This window comes from Hippocampus comes, unplaced genomic scaffold, assembly GCF_001891065.2.
Source record: "Hippocampus comes isolate QL1 unplaced genomic scaffold, H_comes_QL1_v1.1 scaffold243, whole genome shotgun sequence".
Lineage (NCBI taxonomy): Eukaryota > Metazoa > Chordata > Actinopteri > Syngnathiformes > Syngnathidae > Hippocampus > Hippocampus comes.
Genome location: NW_017805278.1, coordinates 168,647 through 194,536, shown reverse-complemented (window position 1 = coordinate 194,536; position 25,890 = coordinate 168,647). Strand labels below are relative to the sequence as shown.

The 25,890-nt window shown below is 44.5% G+C and overlaps 6 protein-coding genes across 9 annotated transcripts; 2 read left to right on the top strand and 4 right to left on the bottom strand.

Moving 5' to 3' along the window:
- Positions 1-203: 203 nt before the first annotated feature.
- fmn1 (formin 1) lies at positions 204-7,135 on the top strand. The gene is made up of 16 exons (XM_019870724.1): positions 204-213; positions 301-410; positions 854-1,515; positions 2,096-2,237; positions 2,421-2,508; positions 2,589-2,650; positions 2,726-2,814; positions 2,957-3,086; positions 3,213-3,359; positions 3,572-3,631; positions 3,724-3,844; positions 6,018-6,110; positions 6,267-6,318; positions 6,409-6,558; positions 6,661-6,742; positions 6,868-7,135. Exons 1-16 carry the CDS (start codon positions 204-206, stop codon positions 6,934-6,936), a joined length of 2,067 nt encoding a protein of 688 aa, XP_019726283.1. The 3' UTR covers positions 6,937-7,135.
- Positions 6,833-8,021, bottom strand: grem1a (gremlin 1a, DAN family BMP antagonist). Its single transcript, XM_019870766.1, has 2 exons — positions 7,911-8,021; positions 6,833-7,812 (listed from the first exon to the last, which is right to left on the bottom strand). The coding sequence occupies exon 2, from the start codon at positions 7,802-7,804 to the stop codon at positions 7,262-7,264; it is 543 nt and encodes a 180-aa protein (XP_019726325.1). The 5' UTR covers positions 7,805-7,812; positions 7,911-8,021; the 3' UTR covers positions 6,833-7,261.
- A 556-nt stretch (positions 8,022-8,577) lies between these two features.
- On the bottom strand, positions 8,578-10,665 carry scg5 (secretogranin V). Its single transcript, XM_019870765.1, has 6 exons — positions 10,570-10,665; positions 10,068-10,293; positions 9,757-9,906; positions 9,519-9,631; positions 9,132-9,185; positions 8,578-8,954 (listed from the first exon to the last, which is right to left on the bottom strand). The coding sequence occupies exons 2-6, from the start codon at positions 10,291-10,293 to the stop codon at positions 8,826-8,828; spliced, it is 672 nt and encodes a 223-aa protein (XP_019726324.1). The 5' UTR covers positions 10,570-10,665; the 3' UTR covers positions 8,578-8,825.
- Positions 10,666-11,095: 430 nt separating this feature from the next.
- LOC109516288 (rho GTPase-activating protein 11B-like) lies at positions 11,096-13,612 on the bottom strand. Of its 4 annotated transcripts, none has more exons than XM_019870722.1 (8): positions 13,325-13,611; positions 13,126-13,222; positions 12,704-12,960; positions 12,076-12,227; positions 11,919-12,002; positions 11,657-11,830; positions 11,518-11,593; positions 11,096-11,434 (listed from the first exon to the last, which is right to left on the bottom strand). In XM_019870722.1, exons 1-8 carry the CDS (start codon positions 13,498-13,500, stop codon positions 11,317-11,319), a joined length of 1,134 nt encoding a protein of 377 aa, XP_019726281.1. In that variant the 5' UTR covers positions 13,501-13,611; the 3' UTR covers positions 11,096-11,316. The 4 variants fall into 4 exon arrangements, 2 of the variants coding, with proteins under 2 accessions (XP_019726281.1, XP_019726280.1); XM_019870721.1 differs by having other exon boundaries at positions 11,910-12,002; positions 13,325-13,610; XR_002168323.1 differs by having other exon boundaries at positions 11,397-11,434; positions 11,657-11,813; positions 13,325-13,612.
- Positions 13,613-14,147: 535 nt separating this feature from the next.
- On the bottom strand, positions 14,148-17,035 carry actc1a (actin alpha cardiac muscle 1a). The gene is made up of 8 exons (XM_019870764.1): positions 16,912-17,035; positions 16,083-16,235; positions 15,843-15,971; positions 15,558-15,753; positions 15,307-15,468; positions 14,782-14,973; positions 14,484-14,665; positions 14,148-14,412 (listed from the first exon to the last, which is right to left on the bottom strand). The coding sequence occupies exons 2-8, from the start codon at positions 16,209-16,211 to the stop codon at positions 14,269-14,271; spliced, it is 1,134 nt and encodes a 377-aa protein (XP_019726323.1). The 5' UTR covers positions 16,212-16,235; positions 16,912-17,035; the 3' UTR covers positions 14,148-14,268.
- Positions 17,036-19,880: 2,845 nt separating this feature from the next.
- On the top strand, positions 19,881-24,855 carry ak7a (adenylate kinase 7a). Its single transcript, XM_019870733.1, has 18 exons — positions 19,881-20,116; positions 20,201-20,341; positions 20,466-20,580; positions 20,800-20,894; positions 20,955-21,065; positions 21,158-21,241; positions 21,313-21,401; positions 21,488-21,578; positions 21,698-21,775; positions 22,120-22,269; positions 22,363-22,491; positions 22,611-22,707; positions 22,804-22,932; positions 23,012-23,074; positions 23,168-23,365; positions 23,738-23,958; positions 24,149-24,307; positions 24,413-24,855. Exons 1-18 carry the CDS (start codon positions 20,042-20,044, stop codon positions 24,443-24,445), a joined length of 2,058 nt encoding a protein of 685 aa, XP_019726292.1. The 5' UTR covers positions 19,881-20,041; the 3' UTR covers positions 24,446-24,855.
- The last annotated feature ends 1,035 nt before the right edge of the window (positions 24,856-25,890 follow it).

Sequence of the window (25,890 nt, the reverse complement as noted above, 5' to 3'; positions counted from 1 at the left end):
TTTTTTTTTTCTCAGCCTCCCCATAGTGGCGCTGTACCCTATATAGTGATTCAAACATCTACAGCATACAATTTAGGGCAAAGCAGCATTATTGTTCTGAATAGTTTCTGCTGCGTGACCACATGAATTTTTATGAATGGCTCTGCTGCGGCCAAGTGGTTGAAATCTGTCAGGACAGCATTAAGATAAATTCCTATAGAAAAATGACCACCGGTATATGAAAACGGAAAAAAAAACTCTTCTACGTCCTTTCCTTTCTGCTCGCTTTGATACTGTAATGTTCTTTAAAAAAAAAAAAAGAAAACAAAGAAGAAGGCAATGACCTCCACTGCTGTCTCTTTTTTTTAGAGCACCAGGCAGCTCTGCTGCAGCTGAAGCGTGAATGCAAAGAAGAAGTGGAGAAGTTACAGGTCAGTGTGAAGGGTAAGATCGTGCTGTTGTGTGACTAAAGTAAATATGGTTCTGGATGAACCTGCTAGACAGCCCCCGGAGACAAATGAACTCCCACAACAGGTTTCATTCACCATCATGCTTGCTTGTCAGTTAAATACACTAAACTCGTTGCATGTACCCTTAAGAAATTATCAACAGACGTCAGCTAAATGAAGTAGTAGATTGTAAGGTTCTCACACACTTTCCCAAACCATTCACCGTTTTGTTGCATTTTTTTTCCCCCTCATGTTTGTATTTAGGGACTTGGCTTAAGACTTGAAACGTTTGAGGGCAGCAAGACGGTTTCGTGTACCATATTGCTCCTTTTGCTCGCTTGGGTTTTCTCTCGGGACTCAGGGAAGACTTTAAGTGTCCATTCTTGCGAGTGTGAATAAATGGTTGTCCTTGTTGATTGTTTCAGGAGGACTTCAGCCAGGAGCTCTCGAAACTAAGGGCTGAAAACGAAGTCAACGTATCCCGTCTGAAGCTCAGTCTCGCTGAGCTGCAGGCCAAGATCTCCCAACTTGGCACCCTCAGACACAGCGAGCACAAAGACGTGGCCGTGTCCACACAAGATAACCAATCTCCGCGCAAAGCCTTCCGCACTGTCTGCATCCAAACCGACAGGGAGACCTTCGTCAAGAGTGATGAGGTCGGGAACAGGAGAGACAGCACCCAAACTCAGCAGCGGGTGACCCCCAAAAAACTAGACTTGGCTTCTATCAGCTTGAGCCTGGCAGGTCAGCGAGACGGGGGCCCGCCGTGTCAATCAGTGGGACACCACGCACCAAGCAATGCAATCGCTCCACCACCTCTGCCTCCACCTCTGCCACGTTCGTCACCAATGCCGACAGACAAACAAACATCGAGAGCCCCCCCGCCGCCTCCTCCACCGCCACCTCCACCCACCCCATTTCATGCAGTTAATGCAGCTCCCCCACCACCTCCGCCCCCTCCGTCCATGTCGGCTGTGACTTCATCAATGCCTCCGCCTTTATTTGCGACTCCCAGAAAACCTGCGGTCCAGCCTTCGCGTCCCATGAAGCCTCTGTACTGGACCAGAATTCAGATTGAGGACAACAAGTATGTTTACAGCCATGCACTCTACTATAAAACAGTTTTAATTGTATGAAATATTGATAATGAAACACCGGCTAACCACATGGCGTCCATACATCATGTGATGTGGATTTAAGAAATGACAAAGCAGCTCCGTCAGCTCAAAAGAGTTTCCAGATCTTCTTCTCAGTGGCTTTGTCGCCCCTCACCCAAACTGGGACTGGGGCAGGCTCGAGCTCACCTGTGACCCATCAAATGTTCTTGTGGTTGTAGTTGCTTGCATCACATTGATTGTTTTTTCTAATCTTGTGCCAACGATGTAGATCAATAGGACAACCAAAATATTAGAAACAGACCTCAATATAATGCAGTGCAAACTGTGATCGCGATCATGAACAGAGAAAAAAAAAATGATGTATTGTATTCAGTCTGATGTTAGTCTCATTTGTTACCACTTCTGTCAGCTTCAATAACATGAAAAAGGAATCATCGTAAATAAGGAAAAACAAAGACATCTTTAAAAGACAAGCAAATGGATCTTTGCGGTTTTGACAAAACCGGTCATTAAAAATAGTATAAATATTGTCTTTTGTCTCTTTCTCAGGAACAACACACTGTGGAATGTTTTGGAGGAACCGCATATCACGAACGCAGTTGAGTTCGAGGATCTGTTTGCCAAAACCACCACGCGACTCAAGAGAAAACCGCTGGTGGAGAATTATGAGAAAAAGGCCAAAGCCAGAAAGGTAACGCACAGGACGAAATGCATTGAGAAAAAATATGATGTCATTATTAAGGCGCGGCATGGTGGAATGTCGTTGACCACATCTGTCTCACAGTTCTGACGCTTTTTTTTTTTTTTTTTTAGTTCGGCTTTTCCGCGTTACCGAATCCAAGATCTTAACTAGAACCGTGCATGTGTGCGTTAGATCATTAAGCTGCTGGACAGTAAGCGCTCTCAGGCTGTGGGTATCTTCATATCAAGCCTCCACCTTGAGATGAAAGATATCCAACAAGGTCAGTCGGGTTGTTTGCCAGTCACGGAAACAAAATGTGTGTTTCCATTAAAAAAATGCGTATCGTTCTATTTCTTGTAGCTGTGCTGACTGTGGATAACTCCGTGGTGGACCTCGAGACTATCGAGGCGCTGTATGAAAATGTGCGTATTAAACAGCAGTATGAACGAGCAGCCGCGAATTCGAATGTCATTAAAATGCACATGTCAATATACCAGAGAGCTCAGCCAGAGGAGCTGGAGAAGATCAAGACGCATTACAACACATCCAAGGAAGAGGAGATTAAACACTTGGACAAACCCGAGCAGTCAGTACAAACACAACATAAGTGTGATTGATTACATGTGAACAGTGAACGGTGGACAACCACAATTTATTCATAACCACCGTTAGCGGTTTACAAAATTGCTGGACGATCGTTTTCCATGTTGAATATTTGTGTTATCCAGGTTCCTGTACGAGCTCTCGCAGATTCCGGACTTTGCAGGCCGAGCCCGCTGCCTCATTCTCAAGGCGGCCTTCAACGACGGGATGGCGTCCATTCAACACAAACTTCACACGATCGCCTCTGTGTGCGAGGTAGGAAGGAACGTGAGACAGGAAAATGCACCATATTGTACAATGAAGTGCTCATTGTTGTTGTGACCTGAGAGCTGTGAACATTCCTGGACTAACAAGAAGATGCCCATATGTTTTGACGTGTAGGCTCTGCTGGAAAAAGATGGCGTAAAGGAAATTCTGGGACTGGTCTTGGCTTTGGGCAACCACATGAACGGCGGCAACAGGATCAGAGGCCAGGCTGACGGCTTCGGTCTCGAAATACTTCCAAAACTCAAAGACGTCAAGAGCAGGGTACCAAAAACGATTCAAAGGCCAAGAATATTTGAAATAAATCAGAAAAAATGTGTTCATACTCATATGATGTAAGTAAACATCTGGACATGGGAAATATAATGGACTGTGATGAGTTACGTCCACAGAATGGAAAATTCATGCAGAAATTTTTTTTTTTCGCCAAAACAATGTCATACTTCCTCCATTTTTTTTTTTTTTTGTTTCTCTAGGACAATCGGATCAGCCTGGTGGACTACGTGGTCTCATATTACCTTCACAATGTTGACAAGGTAGTCACATGAAAAGACATAAACGCGCGTTTTCTGACAACTCAAGTCCAAACCTGACTCTGTGTGCTTTAATGTTAATGTTTATTTGCCAGAATGCCGGAACAGACAAAAGTGCTTTTCCACTTCCTGAACCACAGGACGTCTTCTTGGCATCGCAGCTCAATTTTGAGGACCTCATTACAGACCTAAAAAGGCTCGGCCGAGACCTAGCAGGTATTCTGTGGAGCTTCCCAAACACCAAATCCCCGCCCGGGAGCATTTTCCCGGCCAACATCCCCAAATCAATCGAGCTCTTCATTCTGTCTTCCCATCCCCGGCCTGTGTAAATGTTTACACTTGGGCCGAAACGCCTTCAACAGAACCCGAGGTTGTCAAAGAACAAAAAAGACGTGTTATCTTGTATTATTTTCCCAATTTGGAACAATCCTTAGATCTGGTATATGTATGTTTGCACGCGGCGTGTGTCTGCATCCAGAGTCTTGCTGCAGATACTGGCCTGGCGCCTTTCAGATCCAGCTCGTAATCCTTCGGCCCATCAGATCTCCCGTCCTTTGTGCGCCTGTCCTGTCGCCAGTAAACGTAGACCGTAGCTTCCCACTTACGTAATCTCCAGACCTCTTGTATCCGACTCATCTCTGCACGGGCCTCGGCACGGGCCAGTAACCATCTCGGCTGTATCGGTCCGGGCTCCAGTGTGGCCCCGAGATGTGCGCCGCAGATTGCTTTCTTCAGCTCTCAACGCAGCTTTGTAGTATCGCTTCATCAACCCCAAACCGCTGCGCAATCTGGATCGTCCCATCGCAGCTTCTCATTGTACTGCCCGTTTGAACCGCCACCATTGTTGCTCTTCACTCTCCCTCGCTTTGCTTTGAGGCTTGATGTAAATAGCTTGCAAAGACACGGTTTGTTCTCATGAGTGTTGCAGATGCGTTTGGGTGAGAGCTGGGATTCACCGGGCACATGTGCACAAACAACCATTCCCATACTCAGTGGAACGGAGTCCTCAGTTAACCCGATATGCATGTTTGTGGAAAGTGGCGGAAAACCCATGCAAACTCGACAAAGGGGGGCCGGGACTTGAATTACGCAGACCCTCAATAACTGTGAGGCAGACGTGCTAACCACTAATCCTGGCTGCCCTGGCTTGGCAGGAATCAATTTTGCTATTGCTATTCTTCTGATGTAAAATGGCCTCTTCCTCATAGTTGATCTGAAGTCCAAGCAAATGGTTTATAATTGTTACGAAGTGGAGCAAGTTTTGCCTTGGATCATCCAGCGATCTGTAAACATTGTGTCCAACGATGTTTTGGGTAGGCTCAGCTCATATTAGCCAGCATGTCTGCTTCAGGGACATAAACATCATAAACACTGTCTTAACTGCAGACAGTGTCCAGGCTAGAATGTTTTGTCAGTTATTTGAAATTCCGAGAGCATTTACGGATTTATTTGGAAAGGCTCGATGAAATTCCCAAAACGGTCTGCCATTAATTCAAAACATTTTTTTTTTCCCTACCATTCCGAGCATCTCAACTCCTTCGCTGGTTTACTATGACATGAAATTACTTTTAAGACTAAATCCGTTTCAGTCAGTACAATGCAGTGCCAAGGTTGGGAGGCCGCAACACTGGAATCATGCCGTCTCGGTGAGGTCAAGTGTTACTTGATGAGGCAACTGAAACCTAACGCAGTTGCAAACAAAAGGATTGTCACAAGTGACAGCTCCCTTCACGCGAGGCTCTGTAACCCTCTTCGGCAAGATATAAGCAAAGTTTTAAGACACAAAAGAAAAGAAAGCGTCACGGCACAAAGGAGACAAATGATCCCGGGCTCCACAGTTTACACAAATCCCCATTGAAAACAGTATTCTTTTGTAATCTTATCTGGGTGATGTTGATCAAGCGTCCGGGTCTCTATTATGACTGGCCCGTGCAGACTGGCTCCTCTGATGCACTGATTGGACGCAAGGGGAGAGAAGGAGCAGTTTGCAGTCGCCATCACAATGTGAATCAAAGTGAGATCTGAGGAGGAACTTGGAGCCGATAAGCTCCTCGTACCCAGTTGCAGTGAGTTTCCTCGACGCTCTTCGGCACCTTTCTGAGGCGACGCAATTGCTGAGCGTCTTCGTGGTGAAGTGCTTGTACTTTGGCCGTGAAATCTTCTGCCAACTATACATTTTAAGACCTACCCCCCCCCCCCCCCCCCCCCCCCCCGTCCACTGTGAATTGGCGCTGCTGTCACTCAACTGTTGTTTTAGAGTCTACACAGCTCTCAGGGGGAAGTCTGCATGGGTCAATAAACAATGATGACATGTCATTAGTTTGCTTCGCATTCTATATCCATTCTGTATTTCCAATATTATGTTTTTTTTTTTGTTTGCTTGGAAAAGAATGTGCCCAGGGTGTGCGGAAGGTCTGCTCGGACTCCCCTGAGGAACATCTGCAGCCGTTTAAAGACCGAATGGAGACGTTTCTCCTTAGTGGTGAGTGGTCAAGTTTTACATGACCAAACAACTATGAATCACGTGTAAGCAGAGATGTTTATAATATTTATCATCCCGGCCTGGTTCCGAGAAAGAAAAGCTGTAGCTTCATCGTTGTAAGCCAACAAACGGTTGATCGTGTCAATTTATTCCCAGCGGGCAAAGAACATGTTGGAGCTTCCTATCAGTTAATGTCAGCCCAAAAAAGGTGAGTGGAAGAACGTCTTTGGCCGCTGAAATTAAAAGCATCGGTGTGCCGGATAGATTTAGACATATTAATTCTTGTATGGCTGCCCAGTTTCCAGGACTTGTGTGTTTACTTTGGCCTGAAGCCCAAAGCGGGAGAAAAGGAGGTGATGTCCACTCATTTCTTCATGCTGTGGTTTGAGTTTTGCACCGACTTCAAGGCCAGGTGGAAGCGGGAGAATCGGAACTTCACTAAAGAAAGGTATCATTATCATTAGTTAATTATTGGACATGTGCCTTGTCCAAAATTGTCCAAAATGCATTTCTCTGGAAATGTAATCCCGAGAAAATAAAACTACTCCAGGTTAAAAGAGGCCCAGCAGTCAGTGAGGAGGATCACAGCAGAAAAGAAAGTGGAGACCAGAAAGATGATCCCGAACAGTCTGGTAAGTGTGCCACTGAGCACCCATATGCCTTAGAAAATGCCAAATAATCAATTCATATCATATATAAAAGGAGGTATTTCTACAAATGCGTTGCTTCCACTGATACGGTGCTTTATTCCCAACAGAAAGAACGACTGCGGCATAAAGAAGCTAACATGAACTCAACTGAAGATCCTCATTCAATAATAGACTGAAAAAATTTTTTTTGATTTGTACGTTAGCATATACGAGACTAACTTTACAATTTATTTGAATTCATGAACACTTCCCACTTTTATAACAGGAATGCAATAATAAAGGTAAATATATGGTCATGTTTGAAAACCGGATGACTGTTTGGATTGTTTCGAGTCCATAGTTGGAACTGATCAGGAAATAAAGATGAAAATGTCACTATATGAAACTCCTCTTGTTTCAATAACGTTTCATTCCGGTTGCCCCCCCCTGCTTGCAAACAGACGCCCAGAGTTTTAGTTGTTTTTTTTTCTCTCCCAGACAAAAGAAGATCCACGTCAGGTCTTAATCCGTGTTGATTGTAGTGCACCTGCACTGCTTTACGCGCTGGACGCGTTTCTTCCTGGTATTGGGCGTTTGTCCGGGGCAGAAAAGAGTGTAAGTGACCGTGCTGAAGGTTTTGGGTACGCACGCCGAACAGGACTCGAACGCGCTCCCGTCCTGGTAAACGTGCCGCGGGATATAGAAGGAGTTACACTGGCCATAGCAGAAGCGGTTGATGATGGTTCGGCTCAGGCATCGGTCTTCGCGGATAGTCTGCTTGAGCGGCTGGGTCTTGCACCAGTCCAAGCGCAGGTACCGACGCTCCGTGACGTGCAGTGCCTCCTGACTGGACTCCAAAACCTCCTCGGCGATGGCTGCGGGCGCCATCCCGCGGGTGATGAATCCACTGATTGGGGGCGGCAGGCACCGCTCTGGTTCGTTGGGGTTGGATTTGTTCGGGTGCGGGAAAGCGCCTTGGAAGGTGGTGGCGTGCGTACTCCTCGGCGTGCTGAGCAGCAGGACAAGAACCGCGGAGAAGGTCAGCAAGCACCGCGGGCTTCTCATCGTGGAAGCTGAAAGGAAGGCATTGACGCACAGGTATTACGCACGCGCTGCGCACTTTTCAAATCCATCCATTACAATCAAACTATATTTGTGTATTATAGTTTACCTGTCGTTTAGTTTTTCGATTGAAATCGACTCCACGCGCGTTCGCTTTGAATGTTGTCCTGATCTTGTCCTTTGGGAAGGGGGGGATTCATGAATGTTTAACTTTCTGGTTCTGGTTAAGAGCACGCCCACAAGCCTGAGCACATCTGACCTAAAAAAAAAAAAAAAAAAGAAATACTACCACTGTTTTCACTGCTGATATTTTTTTATTAAGTCTACAAGATAACTGAAGAAACACAATTCGTCTGCTTAAAATCATGCTACAGTAAAAAGGATGCATCTCCACTAAAAGATGAGAGTGATGCGGGTGTACATAAAACAACCGAGTTTCATGAGTTTGTGTAGCTATGACCTAATTATGATATTGATAGAGGTCATTTTAAGATAAACAGGATGGTACAAAGTTTGAAAGTTACACATCAACATTTCTGTTTAAAAGTAATGTTAATTAAACATCTGTATTTCCACTTGAACAACCAAAGCATTGGTTGGAGAGTAAGTCATTTTTCATGTTCATTTTCAAGTGACACAATGTGTTTTCGTGAAAGGAAAGTCAGACAATCACCATCAAATTAGCAGTCACTAACAAATTCACAAATTCTAATAGTCAAGTGGGATTATAAATTCTCTCTTTAAACGTCGAGTAAGTCATTTTTCATGTTCATTTTCAAGTGACAATGTGTTTTCATGAAAGGAAAGTCGGACCTTAATCACCATCAAATTAGAAGTCACTAACAAATTCACAAATTCTAATGGTCAAGTGGGATTATAAATTCTCTCTTTAAACGTTTGTCACATTCACCCAATAAACATCAACAAACAGCACTTATGTGACTTTAAAATGAACCAAGCATTCCCCTCCTCCCCCCCAACATTTTTTTTCATACAGGAGGTGTTCCTTCTTTTGGGATAGTTTTTAATTTGTGGCTTTGGTGGTTGCAGAAATGGTTGATGCCTCGCTGTCATCTTCCTCATAGAAACTTGGAACTGATTTCTTCGCGACGACGTTGTCAAGCCTCTGGCCCATCAGGTATGGGTTGGCACTCTGCAGGAAAAACATTTCAAGCGAACAAAAAGGCACACATACACGACACGCAATCAGAATGTAATATTACAAAGAGTCTTGTTTTGATTAGGTCCTCAAATGCTCGGATGTAAATCTGTTGATGTGATGTGGTTACAAATAATACAAAGACCACAAAAAAAAAAAAAGTGTTATTACCCTTTTTCGTCTCTTTGGTCCACCCTTCAGCTTCTGGTACAGACGCTCCTTGTTCTGAAAAGACATTGCGCAAATCACTGACTTGTTCAAATACCCAGATGGAAGCTTACCACAAATTACAAACAAGTTCGTTTTGAGCTTCAACCGCTCCAAGTTTCTAACCACCATTATCCTCAGATGTCAATTAATAATCTGTTGCTTATGTTTTGCTGTTGAGCCTGAGCTAAACTTGAATTTGTGGACGAACAAATGGCATTGCTGGAAGCATAAATCTTGAAATAATAGTTTACCATCGCGTAGTGAGGAGTGAACTTGGTTAAAGAGTCATGTGAGCTTTAGTCCACATCCTTGAGAGGCTATATTGTAGCGGTTCACGTGTGTACTGACCCACTTCATCAGAGCGGGGTACTCATTCCCTGAACCGTAAAGGTGTCCATGCTTTTGGAACTCCCGGCTGAAGTCGGCTGTGTCCGGAGCATTTTCCAAACACCCGTCTGCCGCTGAGAAAATGCAATCAAGCAGACGGAACACCCCCTTGTCACGGAGTGCATTTTGATTCTCCCTCAAAAAGGAGCATTTTGTGTGCGTACAAGTCAAAGACTGCACAGAGAATGCAGGATCCTACCAGTTTTTCCCTGAGGACAAGGATTTGGAGGATCTGGGTAGCTGTGATCATCGCTGAAGTCTTTGGGAACATTGTCACCTGCCAGCTCAGCCACAATGTTGGGAATGTTGCCATAGGGACCGAGGTGCTGCAGCCCCTCATGAGCACCGCCTAGTGGAGAAAAAATGTGATGTACTTCATGGTTAAAAAAAAAAAAAAATCAAGCAATCCAGTACTGTACAACAAAAACGATCTCTCATTGCACACCAATGCGCCATGCATGGCGCAGAGTTGGGAATGAGAATCAATATTTTTTTCTTATTCGACATTACCCTGGATGCTCTGCGGCCCGACGATGTTTGTGGCCTGGTGGGCGGGATATTCCACCCTGGGCCGAGCGATGCCGAGCTGCTCCATGACGCCGTGCAGGAGCCGCTGGATGTCGGCCTCGGATACCTGGTCTGGCCCGAGGGCACTGCGGGCCGGAGCGGCGCCCATTTGCAGACACACCAGGAGACCCAGCAGCGTTGACCGCACCGCCGACATCTTCTCCGCCATCTGCAGGTGTGCATAACAAACGCACGCCGAGGAGACGAAATATTCATTACATTTTAGTGAGCGAAGATTGTATTTGATTTATTAGGAATGTGAAAGAGTCTTAGTGCGCGTACTAAACATTTGTGTAAACAAGCCTTTTTGCCTGCAAACAACAAGCATCACTAGTGCATAAAGGAATGCTATAACCTGATTTTATTTACATCGTTGTAACATGATGTATTAAAACCTCGCAAATTCCTAGATAGAATAATCCAAATAAAGGCCTTATTTTCTTACCTTGTCGTGTCAAATGGACCTGTCGTCTGAGCAAGATGTCCGTCAAGGTACAACTGTAAATGAATTTTTGGACTTCTGGCCTTCAGAGTAAAACTGAACCAACAACCGACGTATCGAAATGAGCTTGTTTATTAAAACTGCATTTTGAACATTTCCGCACTCCTATATTTGTCCATATTTTAAATTCAGGTAGGATTAATAATCATCGTTTTTCGCGAGCTCGCTCGCGGTAACATTTAGTATACATTTTGAAGGAGCTTCGACATGGGTTCCGGTTGACGCTGCACAACTACTCTGCATAACTTGGTCTAGCCTCGGATGCTGAGAAACCAGAAATCCTCTCTTCTGATTGGCTATCCTACCAATTTCTTTTTCCTCCATCAAGCAGCAATGCGAACTGGGTATCGAATTTCGGCCGTGACGCATTCTGAATCATTTTCCTCGCAGAAGCAAATGGAAATGTTTGCCTAACAAATACTAGTTTATTTTTTTACTTAAAATTGAGTCAGTGGTCAAAGTAGTTAAATGGTTCCAAATTGCATCGTTTTATTGATGACTGTTATGTCACAGTGGCAAATACAATTCATACAGTCCGGGTACCCTTAATTTTAGATAGTGAGCAGGTAAACCCTGAAGAAAACTTGACTTGCAGTCATACACAGTACAATATACATTTCTAAAGCAATAATTTAAATTAAAAATGTATCAGTGAGTTCTTAAAAATGCCATGTGAGCATCAGGTATGTGTCATAAAGAAATCCGTTTACTCCAAGATGCTGCTTGCAACTTGCCCACAGCACTGAACACAGACGAAGATGCCGTTTGCCCTTGGCCCAGCCCAGGGAAAAGGCTAAGACGCATGTCCCTGCAACATCAGTGCACCAAAACATTATATACGACAAATGCGACTTTAATTAGTTGAATATTCAATATATTTTAACAACATACCTTTTTATCCTATTAGGTGAAGGCTGTTTGCTGGAAGGACTTAAGGCATCCAAGATGGCAGCTGCGGGTGATGAATCTTCATGCACAGAAGCAGTTAAAAGACCAGACAAGACACAGAACTTTCCCTTTTCCCATTTACCTTCACAAGACATGCAGGCCCTAAAAAAGGCAATATTGGGAAAAACCTCCAGGCCGACGCTCCTCCTGAGAGTCGGCCTTCGTGGCAGGTTGGACTCCCGCCTCCGCTGATGGACTGCTGGCCTGACCTTTGTCTTCCCTTGAATCCAGGGTACAGTCTTCACAGACCACAAGACTATATGAATTTAAAGCAAACAGAGCGAGTAAAGCGTACAAGGGTTGTTTTGGGATACTGTCCGTCTTAACGTGTCAACCTTTCAAACTGTGTTTCTTGGAATGTGCATCCTTCAGAAGAGGGCAGTTAATAAGGAATCCCATACTATCCATGACAGCTTTTGGAATCACACCTGATGAACATGACACATTCATTTTAAAATTCTCTTTCGCAAGAATGGGACAACTATTTGACGGGGTCATTACCGAACATTTGTGGCTTTTCAATGAAGGTGCGCAGGACTAGAATTCGGAGTTCAAAGCGTCCTTCAGACATCTCCTGCTTATTGGGAGGTGGTAGGAGACAGGGAGCAAAGACTGTTGCCAGATTGGAGCTGGTCATCAAGTTTTCCTCACATCTGGCGATATTAAATAGCCACAAAAGTAGGCATCAGAACACCGTTTAAAAATAAATGACTGTAATGTAGAAATCGGTTCTTTAACCCATGTGCTATCTACTCCACAAGGTAACGATGAAATTAAAGGAGCATGACCAGAAAGGCTTGTTGAACAGCGGCGTGAAAAGTCAGTCGTCACACTCGATTAACTGTACAAGCTGCCATAGTAACAGAAGCCCATCTCTGTACAAAACGTGAAACAGCACGACACCCCTAGCATGAATTTTCAAAGTCGCAAACAGCCCAGAATGAAGTGTTTAAATTATAACATTAAAACTTCCAACAGCACGACACCCCTAGCATGAATTTTCAAAGTCACAAACAGCTCAGAATGAAGTGTTCAAATTATGAAAACTTTCATTTTCATTTCATTTCATTAAAACACCAATTTTCATTGCCTCACAGCCCTTCCCTTATGATTATGTGTTGTCTCAAACCTCTGGGTCACTTTGGACAAGAAGTCCAACAGATAATGCAGACAGGAGGAGTTTCTGGCAGGCAGTAAGCAGGACAGCAGCTGGAGGGCTGAAATTCTGTCCTGCAGGGAGTCCAGCGTCTGCGCCTTCAGCAAAGCAGCAGGGATCTCTGCAGGTATTAGAGGCTCCGGTAGCTCCCTGCAGAACTGCTTGATGAGAGTGGCCACATCGTAGGCGAAGGCTGTGGACAGACAGGCCTCTCCTCGATTCAGCTTGGCCTGAAATAATGAGCGGGAATATACGTTGGCTAAGAAAACTAGATCAGTGATGTCCAGTGTCTGTGCAGAGATATTTTTTTCTAACATAAAATATGGGCCTCGGCGCAAGGGTCGGAAAACATTGCACTCGATTATGTTCTGGCTTCAACTGCGAGGAGAACTTACTCTGAGGGACTTAATGCGAGGTAGAGAGCCCGGTTTTCGGAAGAGGCCCACCGTTCCAGCGCGCTCCAGAAGAAACGAACAAGCGTCCACCAGAAAGCTGAGAGACAAAATATTCAAAGAAAAAAAAAAAACAATTTCTGCAGTACAAGAACACAACACTCATCACCCCCCCTGCCCCTTTTTTTTTCTTTGCACTCACCCAGGAACCAGGCCAAATTCAGGAATAAACCTCCTCGACAAATTCTCCAGAGGAACACCGAAAACCTTCGCACCACTCGCAAAGAGTCTCTCGGTTTTGCTCTCAACACTTTTGACGTTTATACCGTGGATGACTTGAAGGTGAAAGCGAATCACATCACTGTCAGTAATCTTCATGTTGAAATAACGTGGAGGGGTATTTCAAAACAGCAAAGTTGTACAGCTCTTTGAAGCCACGATGTTTACTTGGTTAAAAACACAAGCGAGTCAAGGAGGTGGCCTCATTAGGATCATTTGTATCCCCTGTGGCGCACAGGTGTCAAGGGAGCGATGTTGCGTTCGAGCGCACTCGACTGCTGGGACATCAGGGCGCTCTGTGAATTCTCACTTTTGCAGTGGAACTTTTCTACCCTATCCCATCTGAGCAAGATGATCCATATGTACTTTCTGGAGTGTGTAATAATTCTAATATATTGTTTAACTTCATTTTCAAGAGTGCTAATGACTGGTTTTCGATCAGTGAATCAAAATTTGTGTAGATGCCATTCAGCCAATGCACATCAATATGATAAAATAATAATACATAATTTTTGGGGGGGGGTTATGTTCAAAGAAAATAGAAAGATAGTCATCGTTGCAGGCACTGTATATTACGACATTCAAACGGATCAGTGAATCAAAATTTGTGTAGATGCCATTCAGTCAATGCACATCAATATGATAAAATAATACATAATTTTTAGGGGGGTTTTTATGTTCAAAGAAAATAGAAAGATAGTCATCGTCGCAGGCACTGTATATTACGACATTCAAACAGGACAGGGTACTGTTAAAGCAGCTCTTTTTATTACAATGTTACATGTATATACAGCATTAGGCACAGTACAAATAGAGACGTGGGGAGGAAAATTGCAGCTCGGGTTGTTTTGGCATTCGGTTGGAGATTTAGAAGCACTTCCTGTGAACGATGGAGGGGCCCGCCTCGTCGTACTCCTGCTTGCTGATCCACATCTGCTGGAAGGTGGACAGAGAGGCCAGGATGGAGCCACCGATCCAGACTGAGTATTTCCTCTCAGGAGGCGCGATGATCTAGAGGTGGAGAAGAGTGTGGTCAGAACCAACAGCCAAGTCGTTGATGTTAGCTGGTCATAGTCGCTCACCTTGATCTTCATGGTGCTGGGGGCCAGAGCTGTGATCTCCTTCTGCATACGGTCAGCAATACCAGGGTACATGGTAGTGCCACCAGACAGGACGTTGTTGGCGTACAGATCCTTACGGATGTCAATGTCACACTTCATGATGCTGTTGTAGGCCGTTTCATGGATACCAGCAGACTCCATGCCTACGTAGGAACTTATTAATAGTTTCTGAGAAAACTCGCTCTGGAAAATACATTTACGATTGACATTTTGGTTCTTGAGGCAGTAACTGGCTAGTGCTAAAAGTGTCAGGTCTCACCAATGAAGGAAGGCTGGAAGAGGGTCTCGGGGCAGCGGAAACGCTCGTTACCGATGGTGATGACCTGACCGTCGGGAAGCTCGTAGCTCTTCTCCAGAGATGAGGAGGAGGCAGCGGTGGCCATCTCGTTCTCAAAGTCCAGAGCGACGTAGCACAGCTTCTCCTTGATGTCACGCACGATCTCACGCTCAGCTGAGGGAGGAAAAGTTTACCGTCAAGGCATCGATACATGAGGCTCGACAACTATTTGTGACATTTGGCTAGGACACAAAATTGCGTATGTTTGAGTAATTTAGTATGAAACAAAATTCTAGGGGGGAAATACTGCCAACGTGAATGATGGCATGTATCTGCAGGCTCTCACTTCAACAGGAAATATTAACACTCTCTGTGTGTTTTGCACTGATTGTATATATTTCTGGCGCACGTGTTGGAGACACACGCAAAACGAATTTGTGTTTAACTTCAGAGGTACCACACAACTGTATGAACAATTTCATGAGCTATTTTCCTGAGTTTTCCTACCAGTTGTGACGAAGGAGTAGCCACGCTCGGTGAGGATCTTCATCAGGTAGTCAGTCAGGTCACGACCGGCCAGATCCAAACGCATGATGGCGTGGGGAAGAGCGTAACCCTCATAGATGGGCACGTTGTGGGTCACACCATCACCAGAGTCCAGTACAATACCTGTTCACACGAAGCCACCTCATATCAGACCACATCTCGCAACCAAATGAATAAATGATAAGAAAAAAAGTATTTCAAGGGAAACTCACCGGTGGTACGACCGGAGGCGTACAGGGACAAGACAGCCTGGATGGCCACATACATGGCAGGGACGTTGAAGGTCTCAAACATGATCTGGGTCATCTTCTCCCTGTTGGCCTTGGGGTTGAGGGGGGCCTCAGTCAGCAGGGTGGGGTGCTCCTCTGGGGCCACACGGAGCTCGTTGTAGAAGGTGTGGTGCCAGATCTGATTCGAGTCGGGAGAGAGTTTCTCAGCGACGCACAATGTGGATTGAAGGTGCTGTATATCTCGGCAATCAGACCAACGACTCTCACCTTCTCCATGTCGTCCCAGTTAGTGATGATGCCATGCTCGATGGGGTACTTCAGAGTCAGGATACCCCTCTTGCTCTGGGCCTCATCTCCCACATAGCTGTCCTTCTGACCCATACCCACCATCACGCCCTGAGAGGAAAACGCATCTCAGAATCTCAGGACAGAAAGGTGTAAATGCACACGGCTAATAAGGAAGCGATGATGATTGATGATATCATTCAGAAGGGTGAGGTTTCTAACCTGGTGACGGGGGCGTCCAACGATGGATGGGAAGACAGCACGGGGGGCATCATCACCGGCAAACCCAGCCTTGACCAGGCCAGAACCGTTGTCGCACACAAGGGCGGTGGTTTCGTCGTCGTCACACATTTTGATCTGTTCTTCTTTGGCCTTCTGCAATAGAGAAGGGTTGTAGTTTCCAAGTCACCCTTAAGTGCACTCATCTTCTCTCTGTATCTTGCCAAACTGGGAAATGGATTCATCCCCCGCGCACCACTCTATTTTTAGTCACGGAACCCTTGTCGTCGTTTCCCCCCCCCCCCCCACACACACACTCTTCACTCTGTATCTCATTATTAAACCACGGCCACGTAACAGCTGAGGTGATGCGTTCTTTGGCAAGTGGCAGCAAAGGCCTGGGTTTTTCCTCAGCTGTTGCCATTCCACAGTTTAGAGCAGCCCCTGTGCAGTTGGCCATTTGGTTTTGAGGGAGTTGCAGTATTTAAGTTCTCCATACTTGTACTTTTTTTGACTCGGAAATTGGAAAATAACCCATCAAGGAAATGCTGAAAGGAGTCATGTTTTTTAAAGCAGTCACGTTTAAGATGATCACTTATGCTGTTTTATCAAATCTCAGCATCCTACTCCTGTATGCTAAAGTTCACTCAATAGCATCTCCCCCCCAAAAAAGCAAAATCATTTTCAAGCACCGAATCATAAACTTGAACAACATCTCCTGTGAGGTGAACCCTCTTTAAAGCACATCCATGCTATTGCAATACTACATCTGTCCTGAAACGGCCCTTAAAAAGTCAAAAAGGTCAAGTTACGGCAACAAAACCAGACTCACCGAGAGTTCGATGCAAGACTGGAGTTTCCACTGGGACGAAGGACCAGGGTGCGAGGGGTTCCTTAAATACGCTCGAGCTAAGGGGGGCAGGTGGGCGGACTCGGGAGTTCACAGAAGTCCAAATATGTGCTGCTCTGAAAGATGAGGGAGTTAAGTGGATCTCATGTCAAGGGCGCCACCAAAATGGGGAGATGTTGCCTTAGAATGGCATGACATGAATACGAGGCATACAATCGGTAAAGAATCAAAATGATGAGATATTATTTTGAGCATATCTTGTGGAGCGTGATCAACAAGCGTTAAAAAAAGTGCTGATTATCAAATCACAGATCATGATTAATCGGCTATTTTTGTGAATCATGCAGGGACCATGTCATGTTCAACCTTTTCATGTGAAGTTCGACTTTCAGTGTAAAGCACAAAATTATTCAGCAGCATCAGCATAGCATTTTTTTGACCCTCCAATACTTTCAATGGGGGCCTCCCCAGGGCAGATTGCTAAATATGTGTTAATATGACTAAGCTCTCGCAGAACGCGAAGAAAGTAGGTGATTGAAGGGGGTGACGGTAACATGAGCCCCGATCGGAGCAACAGTCAAGGAGTCGTCTAAGGGGGATCGCCAGTGTCATGGCATGCGTAAGAGTTGAGAGGAGGGGAGAGGCAAACACCACCCAGACAGCTGAGATGCAATATTGCACGAGGAGGAGAAGGAGGGGGTAAGTGGGAAACCGCTATCGCCCAGACCTCCAGCAGACGACAGATTCCCTGGGATGTCCGGCGCAGCAGGCCTCCCTTCTCCCTTCTGATTGGCTCCCGTGTCTCCTTTTAGGGAAGTGGAGCGTAACAGGTGCCGGTGACTGCATGCCCCCCAACGGGGTGCCTGGAGGTCGTCAAACCCCCAGGCTCCATATATGTCAAGTTCCGTCGCCATGCCGGGGGTGGGAGTCGGGGTGGGGGGGATAGCCGGCCGGCGCGGGTAATAAGAATGTAAATACCTCCCGCACCATCAACCGCTCCATTTGTAGATGCGCGTAATGTACTTCCAAGAGTGACGCTGCTAACCTACTTGTTTACTTCTATTCTGAGCTTTTATGTGTATCTTGATAGCGGTCACGATCGTTAGATTTTTATATAGTGTGCCATCAGTCAAGTAATAGTTCATAACACAAGTGAAGGAATCTAATTGTGGCAAATTATTGAACTACAGTATATGTGAACGATAACTTCAAAGCAAGCTGGATATGACATACTCTGCAGTTTGCGGCAATGACATCACGGCAAGAACTGTAGGATCGGCCTAATCAAAGCGATGGATTTGGATTTGGCTCTCCCGCTCGTGGATTATGTGTGATCCCTTCTAAACTCTGTGTTGCTATATTGTCATTCTATATTTACCTTCTTTACAGCAGCCGTCGCCAAAATATTCTGTCAGACAAGGCTTGCTTTGGTTCAGCGACTACATATTGGTCCACACGGTTTGTTGTACCTTGCAAGATCATTTAATTGTTCTGCCTACTGTGTGTCACTGGCATAGATAAACAAAAATACGTTCCTGCAGATCGGGCACTTTTTGGCAGACACCAACTTGTGTGTGTATCGCGGTGTCTTTATCCGGATCAAGTAGAAGGGTCTGAAATGGGTTGTGATTTTGAGGCACGTTTCGTCCTTAAAAGGACACATAGGAAGCAAAGCGTTTGTCTGTCTTGGCAGCTGACCCCCTCCGCGAGCCCCCACCCCCTTACGCATTGCACACCCACTTCAGCAGCTGCTAGAAACAACTGTTTTATTGTAACAGCCAGGTCTATCCCCGACTTTGACAGCAGTTTACGCTACATGACTTGTAGACAACACAGTGATGTCATTTCAAGCCATCCATCATATTTCAGTGCATTAAAAGCCCCAGTAAAAGAACCATTGGTCCACGTGGTTGCAGCTTCCAGCCAAAACTACTTGTAGTCACCAGTAGTTTTATTAGCATCATCTCAAAGGGTGGTGGAGTGTGTTTTTAACAATGCATGATGAATTGCACACAAACATTGTCATGACAGAGGGGTCTTTTTCATTGGCCACTGACAATGAGCGATGGTGTTCCGCATTATCGTCCTTGGTGTTAACATGCATCACTGTAATGTGAAGCAGGCCTTCTGTAAGCAGCTGCATTTGTCATGTTCATCAGAGCAGCGGCGTACACGCATGACATAAACTCGAAATTAAAAGTGCTGAATATAACTGATCAATTATAACAATATCATACAAGTCTCACTATACATGGCAAAGGGCAAACGAGGCATCCCCTAAGCAGCTTCCCTCACTCATTATCTCTTCACACCGAGAGTGTGTGAGGGTGTGCTTTACTGAGTGCCGCGGTCTGTCTTGTGCAGACGGCGTGCAGAGCTTGCCAGCAGTTTGTCAGATAATGTCAGCGCTATAAATATGTGAGGTACTTTGGAAGTTTCCATGTCGGTGCTCCATTGTCCCGCACAATGAGGACACCCACAGGTATGTGGGGAATATCACGGCATGGGCGGTGTGGAACTTGGATAAATGAAGCTGTAACGAGAAAGATAAACACCATAAGCGGTAATAGCTGTAACACAGACTGTCGCACATTCGTCCAGCTGCCTGCCTGTTACATTTGAAATAATAGCCCAATTTGGAAGCATCCAAATGCATATGCAGTTATTAACTAACATTAGTGTCCTCAATTCAATAATTTACTTCAGCATAGCGGCAACATTCATCATCCTCAGGCCTTTATTTATGGGGATCTAAAATGGATCCCAGGTTAGTTTTTACCGTGTTGCTCTTTGAGTTTTCCATTTTGCGTTCCAAAATACATTTTGGATCATAGGTGATGTTGTTAGGGAGGGGCCAGCCAGGCGGCCTGCTCAGCCAGGGTGCTGTGCACCTCACACTTGAGGCTTGCCAGCTCATCACCCACCTGTAGCTCATCAGCCATACACCCATATCGTCGCTAAATGATGACGTAAGAGTCCTTGATGCGTGATGCGTCCCCTAGGTGATTATTTCAAGTTAAACCCTAAACAAGGGACTACCACAATTGCTTTACTGAGTCATTTTAGCAACCTAAAGCTTAAGTAACATTAGCAGCCTAATATTTTATCCAAAATGGGTGACAAAAAACGTTGTAGACGTATTTTTGTGAACGACGTCGGCAAATATTCTTCCAAACACATCGCGGAGGTGAAGTACATACATGAGATCTATTCAGGATAAGTTGGCTTTGCCCAATTAATGTACTTTTTCCTCCCTGACTCACGTGGACAGTATTTATCGAGTTGCGGGGAGAAGACGGAGGATGATGATGACGGCGAACCTCAGACAAATGAACCTGTTTTCCAAGTGGTCGGCACTGTGTCCTCTTCATCCAGCAGTGAGAAAATAAGCCTTTTGCATGAGCAGTATTCGGTGAGTTTAAAAATGTGACAAATGGGCCAGTTCATTCCTTGGTGAGGTTTCCAAAAAGTATCTAAAATAATCAGTGTACATTGCTGCAACACCGGGAAAAATAAGTCACAATCTTGTTTTCTAGTCGCTAAGCAGAGAGGAACTCCTCCCCCGCTTGCTGGAATGCGACGTGGTGGTGTACAACATCTCCGAAAATGCGACCCAAGACGACATTGAAGAGGCCACTTGGGCAATCACAGGTCAGCAACAAGAAAAGACCCCTATATTTGATTGTTATCACATTGTAATTGGAATTTTACTAGCAAAGTGACCCCCACGCCCCCCGCCAAAAAAATGGAACGAGCACTTCAAATGCTTCTAAAATCTTCCATAGTAAATTCACAAAAAACAAACTGCCATTTTTGGGAAATCCTGTCACATGTCTAATTGTACGATGCTTCCTTCACTATTGTTTGTAGCCCTTCATGGTGAAATGCAGAACTTCAGATCAAAGAAAACCTTCATTTTAGTCTCGACGGTGTTGACGTGGGCCATGACCAAGAGACCAGAAACGGTGAGCTTGGCGACTGTTCAACAGAGTGCCGATGCTATTACCAACGCATCCTTCCTGCAGGAGGAACCAGAAAGATTTATAACAGAGGAGGAGTTCCGAAAAAGACGTCCGCATCCTAGCTTTAAACACCACAACAACATGGAGAAACAAGTCCTCAAACTGGGAACAGGGGTAAGGAGTTTGCTGTGGAAAAATACACACCGCCATGTGAAGTAACACCAGCATGCAATTGAATGTCATCTGTCATATTTGACATCTTTCAGAAAAAAACTAAACTGAAAGGTTACGTTTTGGCTGCGGGGATACAGTACGGAAAGGGAGAAAATCTCTTCCACTACTTTTACAAGGTAAATTATCCTTCAATCACAGTCTGTTTAGTTTCCCGCTTGATTATTTTCATTTTGTATTTGCGACATAGGTGTCTTGGCTGTCTGAGTGTACCAAAGTTCCCATATTTGGCGAGGGCACAAATTACATCCCCACCATCCACGTGCTTGACCTCGCTAAGTGCTTTGCCACTTTTAAATATTTAGATTGGGGGGTGGGCATTCGATTGTTTGTGTTCACTTAATTGGCTGTGATTTATTTTACAGAGTGATACAAAGTTTAATTGAGGTCAAACCCAAGGCCAAATATATTCTTGCGATTGATGACTCCAGGAACAAACTGGGGGACATAGTGAAGGTAAATTACTGGAAAAAACTGCTCTTTTGAGCATTCTCCGTAGTCACCTGCCATTTTTCTTTTGAAATGATTTTCTCGTTCAACAAGAACAACTCTGATCAACTCTCTTTATCTTTTAGGCCGTAAGCCATGTGCTTGGACCAGGAAGAGTGTGTCAAGTACCAGAGAAGGAAGCCATCACTATGAAGGCCTATAAGGTACACTACAGGTGTATTATTTGAAAAATGTATCAGCATTGGGGTCGTTTTTTTTTTTTGTTTTGAGGATTTTAATATGCCAAAGCACCTGGGTTTGGATCTCATGTTAAAACTCATTCACCTTTTGACTTCTATCACCCTCAACGGCAGTGAATTAGTTTTAATGTAATAAGTCCATTCGATCGCTGTTGATAGCCTCCATAATGGAGTTGAAATCTGAGTAGAAATGCACAGGAAGCATTTTGAGCTCCGACATGCTTGCTTTCATACCTTGGCTGCTTTTGGATCAGATTGATGTTCACCATCTATTGTGTGGCTATCGTTGCTTCTTGCTTTGAATTCAGCAAGAGGAGCTGGAGTATCTCAGCGTTGACCTACGTCTGGATGCTTTTGTTGTGAAAGACTCCTTTAACTTCCAATGGTCATCAGAAGGCGGCATAATTGAGAATGTAGAAGCCCTCGTGGAAGAATACAGACATACGAGAAAGCTACTTGTAAGTCCTCCCAAGTGCAATTGATTGTGGAAATAAGTGATGCGTTAAAAAATCTACTTTGACGTTGGCTCGACGTTGATTTTTGTGGTTTAGCCAATCAGAATCTGCCTCACCGGACCGCCCGCCGTGGGTAAAAGCGAAGTCGCAGCGAAGCTGTGCGAGCGCTATCGAATACATCACATCAACATCCGAGATGTCATCAACGAAAAGATGACGCAGCTGGTCAGTGACTGCGTTTGCAACGTTTTAATTTTCCCGCGTTAACCATAACATGACTCGCCAAGCTCTGAATAAAGAAATGTGAAAGACACGATAAGAAGAAACAAACTCGTACTCCACAGAAAGATACCATTGCCAGAATTGATGCTGAGGTCAGCGAACAGGAAACGGCACAGGACCAACTGGAAACTATCAAAGGAAGCATGGAAAATAATGCAGGTCTTATGCACAACTCTCCATATTCCCAACAGTGATGATTGTTGTGCTCAATATTTCTCGACGGCCCAATTTTTTTTTTTTTTTCCATACAAATAGGTCGATTGGAGGATGATCTACTTTTAGAAATTTTGACAGAAAAGCTCAATTCAAAGCCTTGTAGGAACCAAGGATTTGTTTTGTACGGCTTCCCGAGGACATTTGAGCAAGCTAGTCAGATGTTCAGCGGTAAGTTTCTTCCAGGTATTCACATGCTTTGTACTGAATAACAACACGGCGTGTTGTGAGATGAATATTTGTTGCTCAGCTGAGGATGGAGAGAACCAAGACTCGCCCAACGAGACACCCGCTTACAACAAGATCACTCCAGGTTGTCCATTTACTGATTCGGTCTCTCTTGTTTACCTTCAAATTATATAAATAGCCGGGTTTTTTTTTTTGGTTTATTTTTTTGGGGGTCTAGAATATGTGTTTGCCTTGGATGCATCTGATGAGTTCCTGACGAAGAAAGTACAAGATCTTCCCGAGAGTGAGGCCCAGAAAAGAGGCTTAACCCAGGATGAGTTCATCCCTCGACTGGCCAGATTCCGCCAACTCAGCAGGGCCGCCGAAACTGCCCTCGACTACTTTGATGAACTGGAAATATATCCGACATATCTTGGTAACATTCCTAGAGTGTGCCGCAAAAGGGTCAAATGTGAAACACCGTCATGTTTTTCACTGTGGTGTGCGCTAAATCATGATGATAAAAGTATTGAGACACCCTACTATTTAGCTAAGACAGCTTCCGCTTTTCCAGTAAAGCTTCTTACAAAATTACAAGATCATTTGTGTTGCGGCAGTAGTAGTAGGCAGCATTTGTTCAGTTCCCACACGGTGTCAAATCGTAAATGCAAACGGAAAAAAAAAACCCAAAACAATTTGCTGAATAAAAGTGATGAATTTAGAGCATAAAAGCACAACAGCAGATTTTCTAGCCGTGGCGCCGAATACATTCAAGAGATATCCCATCCGTGTCTCTCGTTGCTTGCAGAGGTGAAAGCTGACGACCCTGAATTCACACAGATCGTGAGCAACGTCATCGAGGTGGTGGGGCCTCCCAAGAATTACGGCCTAAGTCCTGAGGAGCAGGAGGAGGAGGAGGACAGGAGGCGAGAAATGGAGAGGAAGCAGAAAGAGGCAGAGGAAGCGGCAGAGAGGAAACGCAGGAAAGAGGCCTTGCTTGCTGAGATGGCAGCGCAGTATGAAGCTTGGGTACACCAGTGTCCTCATTTGATTAGCACCTCTCTATAATAATGTTCGGATATACATCGGACTCACAAAAATATTGATGTACTGGGCTTTCGGGCTGTACCGCAAATGCACTGTAACCTTTAACTTAATTTGACCTTGTCTAAACTGGTGAATTGATTTTAGAATTTTTTTTTTTTTTTGGGGGGGGCAGCAAAACAATTTGGCAGAGGTCAAGAGGCAGGAGCACGAGCTGCTGGAAGCTAAAGCTCTCCCGCTGAGAAACTACTTGATGAAGTATGTGATGCCTGCGCTCACCGAAGCCTTGCAAGAATGCTCCAAGATCAAACCGAACGACCCAGTCAGCTTTTTGGTACGAGAGCCTCCTTTCGTGATATGGACTACGGCCTGCCTCTGTTGGGGCAAGGTGCACACTTTTCCGAGACTGTGAACATCTTTGTTTTATTTTTTTGGGCAGGCTGAGTATCTTCTTCGGATGGACAAAGATTGATTGAGCATCCCGTTTCAACACGAGTTGCAGTGCACCGATCGCAGTCAAGGTATCGGTGATGGAAAAGGTCTAAATATTTTGATTACCGGTACATATTTTGTTTCCTTGTTGAACGAACTGGATCACTTCTTTGCGTCTTCCGTTAAACTGAGAATAAGTGGGAGGAAGACAGAGCACGAAAACCCACACGAGCAGATTGAGAACATGCCAGTACAGGAAAGCTTGAGCTGAGATTCCAAACCCAAAACCTTCTCCTTTATACAAACGTCAATACATAGAAATTGATACTCATAGAAACAAGGTTGTGTAAAAAGTAACTAGAAGAACAATCTACATGACACCACATCCCTATTGCGCAATACAATGTATTTGTAATATGGTGCCCTTAAAGCTGTATTTTACAATGATAATCATCTGTTTTGATTATTATCTTCACTGTATTCATACACACTGAATAATGTGTAAAGCACAAAATGTGTGAGTGCCAGAAGTCAAGAGTTGATGAGTTTTACACTGGTTGAAGATTTGTCATGCTTTATGACTCAGCAGACTTCCTGGAAGGGGTGCACGTTTGACGAGAACGTCCCATAAGTTCATACAACACATTTTTTTCAGAGAAACCAACATCAACCAGTTTGAAATTCCTTTGCTCTGTTTGTTGACGCCACCACAAGCTTTGAGTTGAGTCATGCGTACATTGTCATGATGTTCCATCACCTCTAGATGGCATAGTGGTCACGTCCGAAAATTTCACAATGGTGACGACAGCGGAAGTTCCATTCTGGGGCGCTCTATTTTTTTGCCAATAATATTGATTCTTGATTATTCATGTACCTATTATGGCTTCAAGTGATTGATGATTTACACGGCATTCAAAATAAGTGATTGTTCAATATTAACCAGGTCTACTAAAAGTAACAAATATATACCCGTATACAATGCAATATAAAGGTGTCATCTAGTTCATTGTTTTTGGTCTGATAACCTGCAAAAACAATCACAAAATTGTAAAATGACGTGCAAAAAAATTATGAAATCTCTCAGACATATAGAAATAACTTCCAATGTACCAAAAAAGAGTCGGTAATAAAATATTGAGAAAGCACTTCAAAATTATGTCTTTGAACAAAACTACCTGAAAAGGTGACAATGGTTTTAAAGAAAAATATACCTTTGAATGATGAGGTCTTGAAATTGTTGCTGATTCCCCCGAGTGGTGACGGAACCCAAAGCAGATGCTGAGTACATAGACGTACGCCTTAGTCTGAGTAAATCAGTGCATAGTAAAGACTTATTCATGTCAAATGTAAGATATAGAGTGAGAAAAGGAGTCTTAATTTCATTTTTGGTAGATGACACAATGTCCTTCCGAACGCCCACGTTTCCCAAATGTCATGTGCCGCGCAGAGGACCCTCGCTAATACTTTGCCTGGCCTCTGTAACTT

What these genes read in the sequence shown, in the direction of transcription:
- fmn1 (XM_019870724.1), top strand. An exon ending in AAAAGGCCAAAGCCAGAAAG is followed by an intron (nt 2,238 to 2,420) that starts GTAACGCACAGG and finishes TGTGTGCGTTAG; the next exon opens with ATCATTAAGCTGCTGGACAG. An exon ending in TCGAGGCGCTGTATGAAAAT is followed by an intron (nt 2,651 to 2,725) that starts GTGCGTATTAAA and finishes TCAATATACCAG; the next exon opens with AGAGCTCAGCCAGAGGAGCT.
- grem1a (XM_019870766.1), bottom strand. Translation starts at nt 7,804, where the DNA reads ATGAGAAGCCCGCGGTGCTTGCTGACCTTCTCCGCGGTTCTTGTCCTG.
- scg5 (XM_019870765.1), bottom strand. Translation starts at nt 10,293, where the DNA reads ATGGCGGAGAAGATGTCGGCGGTGCGGTCAACGCTGCTGGGTCTCCTG. An exon ending in CGGGCCGCAGAGCATCCAGG is followed by an intron (nt 9,907 to 10,067) that starts GTAATGTCGAAT and finishes TTTCTCCACTAG; the next exon opens with GCGGTGCTCATGAGGGGCTG. An exon ending in ACCCCGCTCTGATGAAGTGG is followed by an intron (nt 9,186 to 9,518) that starts GTCAGTACACAC and finishes ATGTCTTTTCAG; the next exon opens with AACAAGGAGCGTCTGTACCA.
- LOC109516288 (XM_019870721.1), bottom strand. Translation starts at nt 13,500, where the DNA reads ATGAAGATTACTGACAGTGATGTGATTCGCTTTCACCTTCAAGTCATC. An exon ending in GAATTTGGCCTGGTTCCTGG is followed by an intron (nt 13,223 to 13,324) that starts GTGAGTGCAAAG and finishes TTTGTCTCTCAG; the next exon opens with CTTTCTGGTGGACGCTTGTT. An exon ending in GGCCTGCATGTCTTGTGAAG is followed by an intron (nt 11,594 to 11,656) that starts GTAAATGGGAAA and finishes CTGTGCATGAAG; the next exon opens with ATTCATCACCCGCAGCTGCC.
- actc1a (XM_019870764.1), bottom strand. Translation starts at nt 16,211, where the DNA reads ATGTGTGACGACGACGAAACCACCGCCCTTGTGTGCGACAACGGTTCT. An exon ending in ACTGGGACGACATGGAGAAG is followed by an intron (nt 15,754 to 15,842) that starts GTGAGAGTCGTT and finishes GACTCGAATCAG; the next exon opens with ATCTGGCACCACACCTTCTA. An exon ending in CTACTCCTTCGTCACAACTG is followed by an intron (nt 14,974 to 15,306) that starts GTAGGAAAACTC and finishes TTCCTCCCTCAG; the next exon opens with CTGAGCGTGAGATCGTGCGT.
- ak7a (XM_019870733.1), top strand. Translation starts at nt 20,042, where the DNA reads ATGGGTGACAAAAAACGTTGTAGACGTATTTTTGTGAACGACGTCGGC. An exon ending in CTTCCAAACACATCGCGGAG is followed by an intron (nt 20,117 to 20,200) that starts GTGAAGTACATA and finishes TCACGTGGACAG; the next exon opens with TATTTATCGAGTTGCGGGGA. An exon ending in CACGTGCTTGACCTCGCTAA is followed by an intron (nt 21,402 to 21,487) that starts GTGCTTTGCCAC and finishes TTTATTTTACAG; the next exon opens with AGTGATACAAAGTTTAATTG.